This window comes from Notamacropus eugenii, chromosome 2, assembly GCF_028372415.1.
Source record: "Notamacropus eugenii isolate mMacEug1 chromosome 2, mMacEug1.pri_v2, whole genome shotgun sequence".
Taxonomy (NCBI): domain Eukaryota; kingdom Metazoa; phylum Chordata; class Mammalia; order Diprotodontia; family Macropodidae; genus Notamacropus; species Notamacropus eugenii.
Window position 1 is genome coordinate 63,017,708 of NC_092873.1, and position 13,036 is coordinate 63,030,743.

The 13,036-nt window shown below is 38.8% G+C and overlaps 1 protein-coding gene across 2 annotated transcripts in view; it reads left to right on the top strand.

The window, feature by feature from the left end:
• IQCA1 (IQ motif containing with AAA domain 1) overlaps positions 1-13,036 on the top strand; it is a 237,585-nt gene that overhangs the window by 181,826 nt on the left and 42,723 nt on the right. For both annotated transcript variants that reach the window (XM_072640671.1, XM_072640672.1), the window contains 2 exons: positions 2,902-2,984; positions 11,913-12,020. In XM_072640671.1, coding sequence (XP_072496772.1) covers positions 2,902-2,984; positions 11,913-12,020 — 191 coding nt within the window. The remainder of the gene's footprint in view (positions 1-2,901; positions 2,985-11,912; positions 12,021-13,036) is intronic.

The window sequence follows — 13,036 nt, forward strand, 5'->3', positions numbered from 1 at the left end:
TTTCAGATAATTGAGTGGAAGTGTATTAAAAAACATTTCCATTTTTCAAGCTTCAATAGAAATGCTTTAATGTTCTTGAATAAAAATAACTTAAAATACTCATTGTCTTTTAAGATAAAATGGCTTATTAGCTCTTCAACATGGAAAATGGATCATACAGCTCAAATACCTCTATGATCATTTTAAACAAAGTTCACTAGTAAAATTAGTTTTTAAATAACTATTTTGGATGTAAAAGATACTCTCATTGGAAAATAGGGTCAAGACACACCCTCATCTATTATTATCGGGTGTGCCCCTGAGGCCTTCATGGGAACACAATAAGAGGCTGTCAGACAGCATTCTAAAGTAAACTAGGAAAGTTCCCAGACCCATATTTCCCAGCACCTTAAAGTGCTACAGAAGGGGCAGGCAGTCTTTACTGCTCCAGGGCAGGTCACCCTGGCTCCAAGCCATACATCATGAGTTCGTACCAAGTTCCTTGAAATCATGGGACTAAAAAGACAAAGTGGACACTTGCTAAAAAGAAGGGAGAAAAAAAATAAGTTGACCAGAGCATAATAATGTTGAAAGTACTATTATGTAGTGACAGTCCACTAGGGGACACCATAGAGCACTCGGCCTGGAATCAAGAAGTCCTGAGTTCAAGCCAAGACTCAGACATTTACTAGCTACATGACATTCTCTCCCTCCAATGGAAACCAGAAGAGATAAGGACACTGGAGCTCAATGGAAGGATGATTCTCCTTAGAGAGAAAGAAGCCACTTTTCTGATTTGCCAAAGATAAGAGAAACATAATTTGATGGGATATGGGAACTAAAGTAGACTTTTCAAGGCTCATAAAAAACAGAAGCAAACACCACCACCATGAAGATAATTGTGACTTATATGCCAAAATACTTTGAGGAGGATGAAGAGGCTGAGAAGTCTCAATGAAGAGCATTTCAGAGTTTTGTCAAGTCATGTCAACATATACATTGATATTTAGTGACTTCATTGTAAAGGTGGCCATAAGGGGAAATGGTGGAACAGTGGCCAAAAGATATGATTGAGAATTAAGGGATGAAAGAGTTACTTACCAACTACTCAGAAGTCTCCTGCCTATGTTTCATGAAAGTTTTCTTCAAGAAGAGGGTTTGGAAGTACTAAACATGGCAAACATTATACAACATTACAACAAAAAAAGTGAAAATCATTATATTAGACAAAAAAGTGAAAACTTACCGATGTGGAGTCATTTGAGAATCAGGTCTAAATTTAAAAATAAATCATATATGAGAAAGCATTTCTGGATGTGATTAGAATAGCTTCCATCTGATAATCCAAATAAGGCAAACATGGCAAGAGGATCAAAGAAACGACGTGGAAATGATTCTGATCATTTCCATTTCCTAGAGAAGTTACACTGATGTAAAGCAGTTGCCACAATGAAATGATTAAAAGCCAAACAAGCAGCTAAGTAGAGCACTAGGTCTGAAATCAGGAAGATCTGAGTTCAAATCCTGCCTTAGACATTTACTAGCTGTGTGATCTAGAGCAAGTCATTAAATATTTTTCCCCTCAGTTTTCCTTCTCCGTAAAATGGGGATAATAATAGCACCTGTCTCACAGGGTTGTTATGAGTATCAAATGAGATAACTTATGTAACCTTAAACCGTAATGTCAATACTCATTGGGGTTGTTGCCGTTACAAGAACGACATTTTTAAAAAATAAACGCTGCCTTAAGCATGAAACACTTATTTCTCTGCCGAGCAGAGTCACAAAACTATGGACGAAGTCAGCCAGGTCATAAACTTATCGGCAAATTGTCACACAGGAGGATGGCGTCACCTTGCAGAACATCAAGAAGCAGTGACTTTTGGAAGCATGAGTCAGAAGAAAACCTGGCATGAACTCCATGTCAACCATATCATCCTAGAGGAGAAACAGATGAACCAAGGAGAAAGAGGAAAAGTCAAACTTTAAAAAAAAAAAGCAATAAATTTACTGGTATTTTCAGAAAAATCTGTTTTCCTCATTGAATGCTATGGAGTCACCATGTTAGAAATCTTGATAAGTCATATAAGGAAGTAAAAAAGGCATCTAGGATAATAAAGTCAGGATGAGAAGCTGGGCTACACTAACTGTATGTAGAAAATAGTTGAGTTGGAGTAAGGAGAGCTTTGCAAACATTGAAGGATGCATTTCCAACATGTATGAAACAGTGGCAGACATCAAAAAGAAATTAAAATATAGTGAATACTACTATTACAAAAAAATCAAGATAATCAAGAAAATATCAGTTAACTTTTAACCACGTGCTGACTCTCTAAACTGGCAAACCCATCATCACATCTTCTGAAAAATGAGTCACACCCACAACCTGAAATTAGAATTAGAATCATTCCATATGCAAGCCTAGGTTACTCAAGGAGATCTTTCTTTTAAACAACTAGACTAAGTTCAGTATATGATAAATATACATATAAATATATACATAAATTTCAAGAAGGATTGATGACCTACTGCTGATTGCAGGGAGCTAATTGAATATATAATTATGGGCTCAGAGTGTTACCATTATTAAGTAATTCTTAATATCTAATTGTTCCATAATGAAGATTGATGAAGGAGTAGACTGTGGGAATCATGATTGATTTCCTGTTACCTGGTGATGTCATTCTTGCTAATGGCAAACATCAGATAGATATTTGAAAGTGACAAGGTAGGGTTACTCTAAAAGTCCAATGGCATTATGGTATTGCAGAAATATTGACAGAGTCACTTTGGGTATATAATATAAGGTTCCCTTTGACAAAGACTTGGTTTTGGGTATATCCTGTTACTCCCCTTACCTGGGGCCATGCTGTCTGTCCTAACCTAGACTTCCATGTAACCACTGGCTCATTTGATTTGTAGGACCCTGGATTCCCTATATAAGGAACTGGTAGAAGAAGAATTATTGATAAGACCTTTGAAAGTCCAGCTCTCTGAATACATTGGTAAAGTATCTTCTAAGTAATCTCAGGACAGGCTGGGGGAGTAAGAGCTTCCCAAGCTATCCAGGGCCCCATTTTCCCCAACAGCAACAGGTCTATTAGACCACTGGTCCCAGTCGCTTGGGCCATGTTTGTGACACATCAAATATATATGAGGTGAAGGGGATATCTGGGGAGGAAAAAGAAAGAATCACACATTTCTCTAGACATGAATATAGCGTCACTGTATGAGTACTGCCACACAACGCTCCCTAAAGGGAAGTGAGGTGCCCCTGAAGGTTGATTTTAGATGGATGGGTGAGCTTCCCCTCACTGGATGTCTCCAAACAGAGGCCGGATAACCAGTTACTAAAAAAGGTGTTCTTGGTCATGTAGGTGTTGGATGAAGTAGCCACAGAGAGTCCTATCAACCCTAACATCCTATGATTCTATAGGGAGGGCAAGACGTAGAGGAATTGAGGGGAGTTGGGGCTGAGAAATGCCCTTACCTGTGCCCTGTTTTTAAACTATCATTGTTTCCTCCTTGGATGCTTCTTCCAAAAAGGGGGCATCACAGCTACCTGGCTGCACAAAGCCTTGTTTCCCTCATCTAGCCAAAAAAATAAAACCGAGGATGTAGAGGATCCTCACTCCCTCACACCAACAGGAAAGATGCTTTTTTGCTATCCTTATGGGCTCAAAGGAGGAAACAGAACTTTGTGTTTGAGCTCAGAAAATTTGACACACGTTATACGGCAGGGGCAAGGTGGAGACAGTTTAAGAACTTATACAAGCTGAAAACAAAATACCAGACTCTTCTTATGACTCAAAAATGTTTTTTAAAAAGTCACAATTTTTGTGAACCATTACACTTAGTTTTAGCCATCATTCAAAACCTAATTAATATTTACTAATTAGCTATGACCATCATTCAGTGATTTCCACTTTAGGATGAAAATGTGATTTTCTGGAAGATAGCTTTTGTTTTATTTCTTTTGATATTTATATTTGGTCCAAAAGGCTGAGACTGGCATTTTCCAGAAATGTTATGGTTTTGTAGATTTCCTGCTTAATTTATTTAATATAAAGAACAAATATCTGTCAGAAATATCTACAAGAAATCCTGGAAGAAATATCAGTCAATTTCTTTGTAGAATGGGATTAAATTATTTGACAGTTATATGGGACAGGCAATATTTGGAAGGAGAAAAAAAGCAAACGAAGGAAAATTTGTCCTGTCAGTCTTTAAAAAAGATTATAAAGTAATTATCACCTAAACCAGAGGTTCCCAAACTTATTTGGTCTACCCTTCCCCTTTTAAAAAATTAATCAGTGTCGCCTCTGGAAATCTACTTTCTTTAACCCTTTAACAGTTTTTTTTTTAATTTGCATCATTTCAGAAAAAAATGTTTTGTTTTTTTTTAATGAGCTTCTTGAATTTAATAATTGACTGTAAATGTGTGGATTTTTTCCTGCAGTGAAATTTTCTTGATGCAGTATTGTGTCATGTAACCATATAGTATTGAATTTTAAACAAGTCATTACATGCACATATTCCTGTGTTGCCCTTCCTTACAATGAGTGACATCCTTGCCCACCAACACTTGCTTGTTAAGACGAGTTGATGGACTTGATGGCTGATCAGTTACAACTTGTATTTTGTGTGTTTATTTGGAAAATAATGTAATCACTCTAACTCTGTTACACAACAGATGAAACATGCACAAATGGTTTTCTGAAACTTTCTTCTTTTCTTATGCTTCCACCACCCCCTTATTTTTATTCAATGCCCCCCAATTGCATCTGAGGCTACCACCACCCCCTAGGTGGTCCAGTGCCCCTAGTGGGGTGTTATCACTCACTTGGAAACCTATGAAAACTAGCTGGTACTGGACCCCCAAAAAAGTGAAGAGGAAAGGGAAAATAAGTAAGCAGAAATAAAAGTGATAAAACTCAATACCTATAGGGTTTTGAAGAAACAAGTACATTCCTACATTGCTGGTAGAGTTGCAAATTAGTAAAATATTTCTAGAGATAAATCTATCAGTAACTAACATAATAAAAAATCTTCATGCAGTGTGCAGACGCCCAGCATGAGGCTCACTGAATAGGATTCAGGGTGCCACTAGCAGCAGTTCCCAGATTGCTCAACTCACAAATGCCACAGACAGCTTCAAAGGTCAGTGGGAGGGCCACTTCACCCAGGAGAGGGGAGCCCAGTCTGGACCTCCAGCAGCAGGCACCGCAGTGATGGCTGTCATTGTTGGAGCTCTCTACCTAGAGTCCCTGGAGGAATTGAACAGCTGATCTGATGTCAGCCCTGAGTGGCAGCCCTGGGAGACTGCAGCCTAAAGCCCCTGGAGGAATTGAGCCACTGATCTGATTCTCAGTCCTGAGCTCCACCCAGGGGTAAGGAGGAGCACTGGCAGTGGAGCTGGAGGTGGTTTTGGTGAGGGAATTCCAATTGCAGATTCTAGGCAGAAAAGTTTTTGGTTGCTCCCAGTGTGTAGGCCAGGAGAGGAGTAAACTCCTCTCCCTTGATTGTGCCACCTTGGAGAAACTGAGAACTTACAGGTGCCCAGAGTATACCCTTCTCTTGACAATGGACTCAAAAGTCAAGTAACCAGCTGGGAAAATGCCCAAAAAAGGGAGGAAAAAAATAAGACTATAGAATGTTACTTTCTTGGTGAACAGGTATTTTCTCCCATCTTTTTGGATGAAGAGAAACAAAGCATAACATCAGAGGAAGTCAAGGCTTCTACATCCAAAACTTCCAAAAAAATATGCAATGGTCTCAGGCCACAGAAGAGCTCAAAAAGGATTTTGAAGAAAGAGTAAGAGTAAGAGAGATGGTGGAAAAATTGGGAAGAGAAATGAGAGCAATGCAAGAAAATCATGAAAAGTGAGTCAACAACTTGCTAAAGGAGACCCAAAAAATGCTGAAGAAAATAACCCTTTTAAAAATAGGCTAACTCAATTGGCAAAAGAGGTCCAGAAAGCCAATGAGGAGAAGGATGCTTTAAAAAGCAGAATTAGCCAAATGGAAAAGGAGGTTCAAAAGTTCACTGAAGAAAATAGTTCTTTAAAAATGACAATGGAGCAGATGGAAGCTAATGACTTTATGAGAAACCAAGAAATTACAAAACAAAACCAAAAGTATGAAAAAGTAGAAAATGCTGTGAAATATCTCATTGGGAAAACAGCTGACCTGGAAAATAAATCCAGGAGAGGCATTTTAAAAATTATGGGACTACTTGAAAGCCATGATCAAAAAAAGAGCCTAGACATCATCTTTCATGAAATTATCAAGGAAAACTACCCTGATATTTTAGAACCAGAAGGCAAAATAAATATTAAAAGAATCCACAGATCACCTTCTGAAAGAGATCCAAAAAGAGAAACTCCTGGGAATATTGTAGCCAAATTCCAGAGTTCTCAGGCCAACGAGAAAATATTGCAAGCATCTAGAAAGTAACAATTCCAATATTGTGGAAATTCAATCCGGATAAAACATGATCTGACAGCTTCTACATTAAGGGATCAAAAGGCTTGGAATATGATATTATAGAAGAATCACCTACCTAGCAAAGCTGAGTATAGTACTTCAGGGGGAAAAATGGTCATTCAATACAATAGAGAACTTTCAAGCATTATTGATGAAAACAACAGAACTGAATAGAAGATTTGACTTTCAAACACAAGAATCAAGAGAAGCATGAAAAGGTAAACAGGAAAGAGAAATCATAAAGGACTTTCTGAAGTTGAACTGTTTATATTCCTACATGGAAAGATAATATTTGTAACTCTTGAGACTTTTCTCAGTATTTGGGTTTTTAGAGGGATTACACACACACACACACACACACACACACACAGCACAGCACAGGGTAAGTTGAATAAGAAGGGATGAAACCAAAAGAAAAATAAATTAAGGAGTGAGAGAGGAATATATGGGAGAACAGGAGAAATGGAGTGGGGCAAGTTATCACTCATAAAGGAGGAAAGAAAAAGCTTTTTCTGTGGAGAAGAAAGGGAGGAAGTGAGAGGGAAAAAGGGAAACTTACTCTCTTCACATTCAGCTTAAGGAGGGAATGACATGCTCACTCAGTTTGAAAGTATGAAAGTATATCTTGCACTACAGAAGGGTAGGGAAGAAGGGGACAAGGGGGATGATAGAAAGGAGGACAAATGGAAGAAGAGAGTAATCAGAAGTAAACACTTTTGGAGACAGACAAGGTCAAATGAGAGAATAGACTAAATGGGGGCCAAGATAGGATGGAGGGAAATATAGTTAGACTTACACAACATGACTATTATGGAAGTCTTTTGCAAGACTACACATATGTAGCCTATATTGAATTGCTTGCCTTCTCAGTGGGGATGGGTGGGGAAGGAGGAAGGGAAAGAAGTGGGAATTCAAAGTACTAGGAATGAATGTTGAGAATTGTTTTTGCGTACAACTGGGAAATATGAAACACAAATAATGGGGTATAGAAATCTATCTTGCCCTACAAGAAAAGAGAAAGATGATAAGGGAAGGGAGGGGTGTGATAGAAAGGAGGGCATATTTAGGGAAAGGTTAAGCAAGGCATTATGGGGTGAGGGAGGGGAGAGATGAGGAGAAAATTTGGAACTCAAAATTTTGTGGAAATGAATATTGAAAACTAAAAATAAATTTTTAAAAGAGATTTGCAAAAGTAAATCTTCATATACTTTGTACACATAACTCTATAATAATTCTTTAGGGAAAGTCTAAGTATGAGAAACTTTCAAGAATTAAATTTTGAAGACTCAGAGGAAAATGATTCATGTAAGGGAGAAAGGGGAGGAGGTGTTGTCTAGAGAGAGTGACATAGATGCATAAGAAACTTGTCAACCAATATCAGTTTTTTGAAAGATAACAACAGATGATGAAAACAGGCAGGAAAAAAAGAATGCTGATGTACAGCACAATCCTATAAGAACAATGCCCAGAGTGCATAGCTGAGAATCAGTTGAGTTTGGCTAGGAATGCCAAGAATAACAAAATGGAGGGCAGGGAGCAGGAGGGCGAAGAAGAGGTATGGGATGCCTACTTGGGATGAATGGGACAGGCATAATGGAGGAGGCTGAGAGGACAGAGTTGTCTCTCTTGTTTTTCCTGTAAGAGAAGATGCTCTTGGGACTTGAAAGAATGGAGCAAGAATGACTAATAGAGAGGTGAAAGCCAAGATGAGGAGGGAATGAAAACGCTCCTAGCTAGCCACCTTCAATCCCTTCAGGTCACCAGGTTCAGATGAATCAAATCTTAAGGCACTGAAAGCAACAATCAGTGTGATTACTGAGATATAGCCAGTGGTCAGTAAGAAGACCTAGAGAAAGGAAGAGGGCTTATAAGGATGGAGAAGGAAAGAGATGGGGGATATAATGAAGTCAGACCAGTGAGTGTGGTTTTGAATCTTGGATAAATTCTACAACCTGTTATTTTTGTGATTGTTTACTTTTTAATATTTATAAAAATGTCCTATAAAATTTTACATAATACAAATATATTATCAATACTAATTTATAGTATATTTGTGAATAGTACATAAATGTAATATATTATAAATGAATGTTATAAAATATGTAATGTAAATATATTACAAGTATAAAATATTATTTTCATAGCTTTTGTTTTTACATCACCTTCATTTCTGAATATATTCCTCTTCCTTCCCTCACCTATCCAGAAAGCCCAATAGCATGTGCATTGTTTCCTTCTCATTCCCCTAAGAAGTCTTCCATTTTTCCCAAGAGAGGGAAGTATGTTTGCTTTAGTATCTACCATTAGAGAGATGGTTAGCAAACATGTAGAAATGAGAGTGATGATCAGGAAGAGCCAGCCTTGCTTCATCCAGAGCAAAGTAACCTCATTTTCAGTTCTTGTGAGGAAAATCACCAATCCTGGTATCACCAAAGAAAACTCAGAGTATAATTCACCTGGATGTTATCCCAGGGCTGGACAAAGTCCCCATTATTCTTATAGAGAACAAGGAGAGGTGAGGATGAGATAAGTGTACAGTCAGATGAACTGTGTAGTCAGACCCAAGATAGTAATTAATAACACATATATGTATGCATGTATGTAACATATATATAATATATGACGTGTACAACATAGATATATGTATATATAAATTGGGGAGAGAGAACATGAGGTACCAGAGGCTGGAGGGATCAGGAGGGGCATCATGGAGAAGGTAGCACTTGAGCTGAGTTTTGAGGAAGATTAAAGGATTCCAAGGAGCAGAAGTGAGGAGAAAGCCTAGGAAGCAGCTACCACAAAGGCACAAAGACGGGGTATGGGGGAGAGGTATGAGAAATAGTGAAAAGGCCAGTTTGATTGAACCCTAGAGTGTGTGAAGGGGGAGGCAGACATAATAAACGCACACTATGTCTACATCGAAGGAAACACACCCACACAGAGATGACAGAACCATCCGAGGGCAGGATAGGATTTTGTGGGATAACTGATAATACTACAGACATATATAGAAAGAATGAACTTGCAGAGCAAATAATTTGTAAATGTATGTGTGTATGCATATATACATATGCATTCACACAAGCACATATATACATATAAATGTATCTTTTGGTTTATTGTTCAAAATTAAATATACATATGTAAATGTCATATTTTTCAATTTTCTGTAACTCCAGCCTGTCTGAATGCCAAAAATCTCTGATTTCACTGAGTCACTCCATCATCCCTTGGAGACAATCACCACTTCTAATCAGGTCACTTAAAATCACAGACACTTTCAGCCACTCAAAGTGGCTAGATGACAAAGCTTGCCTTTACAATGTGATTTTAGGCTCAAACACACTCCCAGTTATCACAGCTAAGCCACAGGATCTCCCTCACTACAGAGTAGCAACCCAAACCTCTCCCATTTCACCCTTCAGCATTTCCAGAAAATTCTATGTGCCTGAAATGGAAGTCCCTAAAATTCCATATCAGAAGGCTGCAGAGACATCCCTACAAGCGCGTTCTCATCAGACACTGCACGTGGGGATCGCAGTCCATATGGGAGGGGAGTTGACCTTTTGACAACATGTATTGGCCTGCCCTCTGAAGGTGCTGGACACCTTGCCTTGTACTGTTTGCATCTCTGCCACCACGGAAATTTCCCACCCTTCTCTCTCTTTCTTCATTTTCTTGTCATTCTTCTACAGAGAAGAGTGAAAGAACAAGAGGGTGTTTTTACCAGCTTTTCTGAAGAGAAGACATCCTCTCTGGCCCTGGGATCATTTTCAAGATGTCTATCAGTTTTTTCCTTCATAGTACTGTTTTTTTTACTACCACCTCTTGCCTTGCTTTGATGGTTTCTTCTCTTAACCGTTCTTCTCCTTTTCTTCTTCCCTCTCTGGCAAGAATGTCTGGTGTATAAGAAAAGAGTTGCTCTCTGCCCCCTGAAGCTGGATGGTAAAGGGCTCAGTGGTCCAAGCTCAGTGTGATGAATTGCAGGAATGCATTTCAACAAGCTCACCCCAGCTTGGCACAGTGCCCGGGACTGTTGGCGTCCCTTCTCTCCAGCCAAACAAACAAGAAAAACAGTACACCCCCTAATTTAACTGGCTACCATTGAAGTAAAATCAGTTAATTTCTGCAAAACATGGTGCATCTGGGCATTACCATGGATATATTGAAGCAAGAAAATTGGGGTCACTTTCATATGCCCCTTAATGTCATGTTTACTGGCAATAAATGCTCGTCATAATGGTTGCTCCAGCATGCCTTCCTACTCGGGTGAAGGCAAAATTAACCAGGCTTCTATTCATTACATCCTCATTAAAGAGCTGGGCTAGCCAGAGCAATAATGAAAGCTTGTCATCATTACTGCACTGTCCCCACTAACGCCATCTATCCCACTCTCAAGGACACCTCTGTCACAGACACGGGAAAAGGGTGGCAATACAGGAATCGCTAGCTGATTTATTTAAACAGCAAAACAAACCCTTCATTTACCTTCAGATTTCTAAATCTTCAAAGTTTTCTTACACTCATAGTATTGTATTAAAAAATCTCCCAAGTATCTAACACCCAAGACTCACCCAAATCTACACTTTTTATTAAGAGAATAGGGAGTTTAAAAAAATCAAAATATAGGGAACTCATTCGCTGTCTTTTTCATAGGTTCATGTCCCACTCAGAAAGGAATCATGTGAACATGCAAAGGTTTTGAAACATCCATCCTTGTGACAAATGAAGACAGCCAAACTAATTTTCTTGGTGACCTTATCTAAATTAGTCAGAAAATATCAGTTAGGATTTATGGCTAGTTACAATTAAGCCTTTTGATATCTTCTAATTAAACTGGTAAAGATTTATTCCTATGTTATGCCTTTGATATTCCTTTAAAAATTAGAAAATGAAAATGACTATTGCCCTTGGAATGGGACATTTCTATTTCTCCTACGTTCTTGTCAGATTCCACCCTATTTCATTCACCCCAAGTTCCCATCCCCATTAAATCACTCTTATTTTTTTTAAGTCTACAAATGTTACCCATCAGTTAGGGAAAATGCTATTTATGCTGAACCAAGAAAGGTAACATTTCACCATCTGGGTCATTTTTTTGTTTATGGTTAATTCTTTAGAACTTTGCCCCTTTTCTAGTACCCCTACTCTGAGAGGTGACAGCCTGGAATTTAGAAGAGTGTCAGTAGCAAATCCGCTCCAAGTGTTTGACAGCTGATGTGACTAGCCTGGCCAGCTTGCACCAAAGCATCTCCTTTAAACAGTCACATTTCTTTCTTTTTTACAGAATTTTTCAAGGAAAAGTGTCTGTCTTCTAGGAGGCCCTAACACACAACACTACTAGGTTTTCTCTGAGTGTGTTGTATTCTATAGGGGTAAATCTTTCAACAGAATGCATTTTGGAACAAAAGCTTTTCCCATTTATTAGCTCTCTTCTCTTCCCACAGGCGAGTTCTGTTACTTGGGAACCACCCTCCGCCATATAGCAATAGAACCAATGCCATCACTCTCGGACGTGAGACAACTCATCACCTTGTATGGGATTCTCCCATTAGGTAATAAAGAAAAGAAATTGACTTGTAGACCAAGTCCAGTGTTTTTCCTCCTTTATATAAATATATATTTTTTATATTTATATATAAATATAAATATATCTACACATGGGGCAGCTAGGTGGTACAGTGGATAGAGCACCAGGGCAGGAGTCAGGAGGACTTGAGTTCAAATCTCACTTCCGACACTTGACACTCACTAGCTGTGTGACCTTGGGCAAATCATTTAACCCCAATTGCCTCATCCTGGGTCATCTCCAGTCATCCTGATGAATATCTGGTCACTGGATCCAGATGGCTCTGGAGGAGAAGTAAGGCTGGTGACGTTGCACAGCCCTCCCTCACTCAAAACAAAAAGTCAAGTGCAAGTCATGTCATTATTTCTCTGATGGCTTGGTCTTCTTCAGCAATGAAGGACGAACACACACACACACACGCATGCATGTTTACACATACAGGTGTATGCACATGCCTAAGCTATTCCACGCTTTGACAATGCTTGACTGGTTGCTATCATAGACCTGTTTGCAGATTTCAATTAAGTGTTGGAGGGAAGGCAGCGTTTCATTTGAGCAATGTATAAAAGGTCCACAGAAGCTGTTGACAAAGATTCCATTCCTAGGCCATCCCTGTTTGTATGGTAACCTGATTTGAGAAAATCACTTGGGAAAGGTAATAACCCAAACAAGCACCAGGGCTAAAAATGCATGAATTTGGGGAAGGGGCAAAGGTGACAACTTGCCAGTTGCAACAAGGCTGGATTGGAAGCCAAAGAATGTGAACACTAAGGAATTAGTCAAAGTCCATTTGAGAATGCGGAAGCAACTTCTTTTAACTACTTTACAAACTCCAAATGCCCTCCTCTGTACTGATTAAATGCCATTTTCTAGGCAGGCTACTCTAGGATTTTCAACTCAGGGACTGAGGACAGGTTACAGATTGGCCTTATAATGAACGAGCATTTTCCATAGCAGGGTCTTGTGCATCTCTGAATAACCTTTATGCAATGATGACTTTAA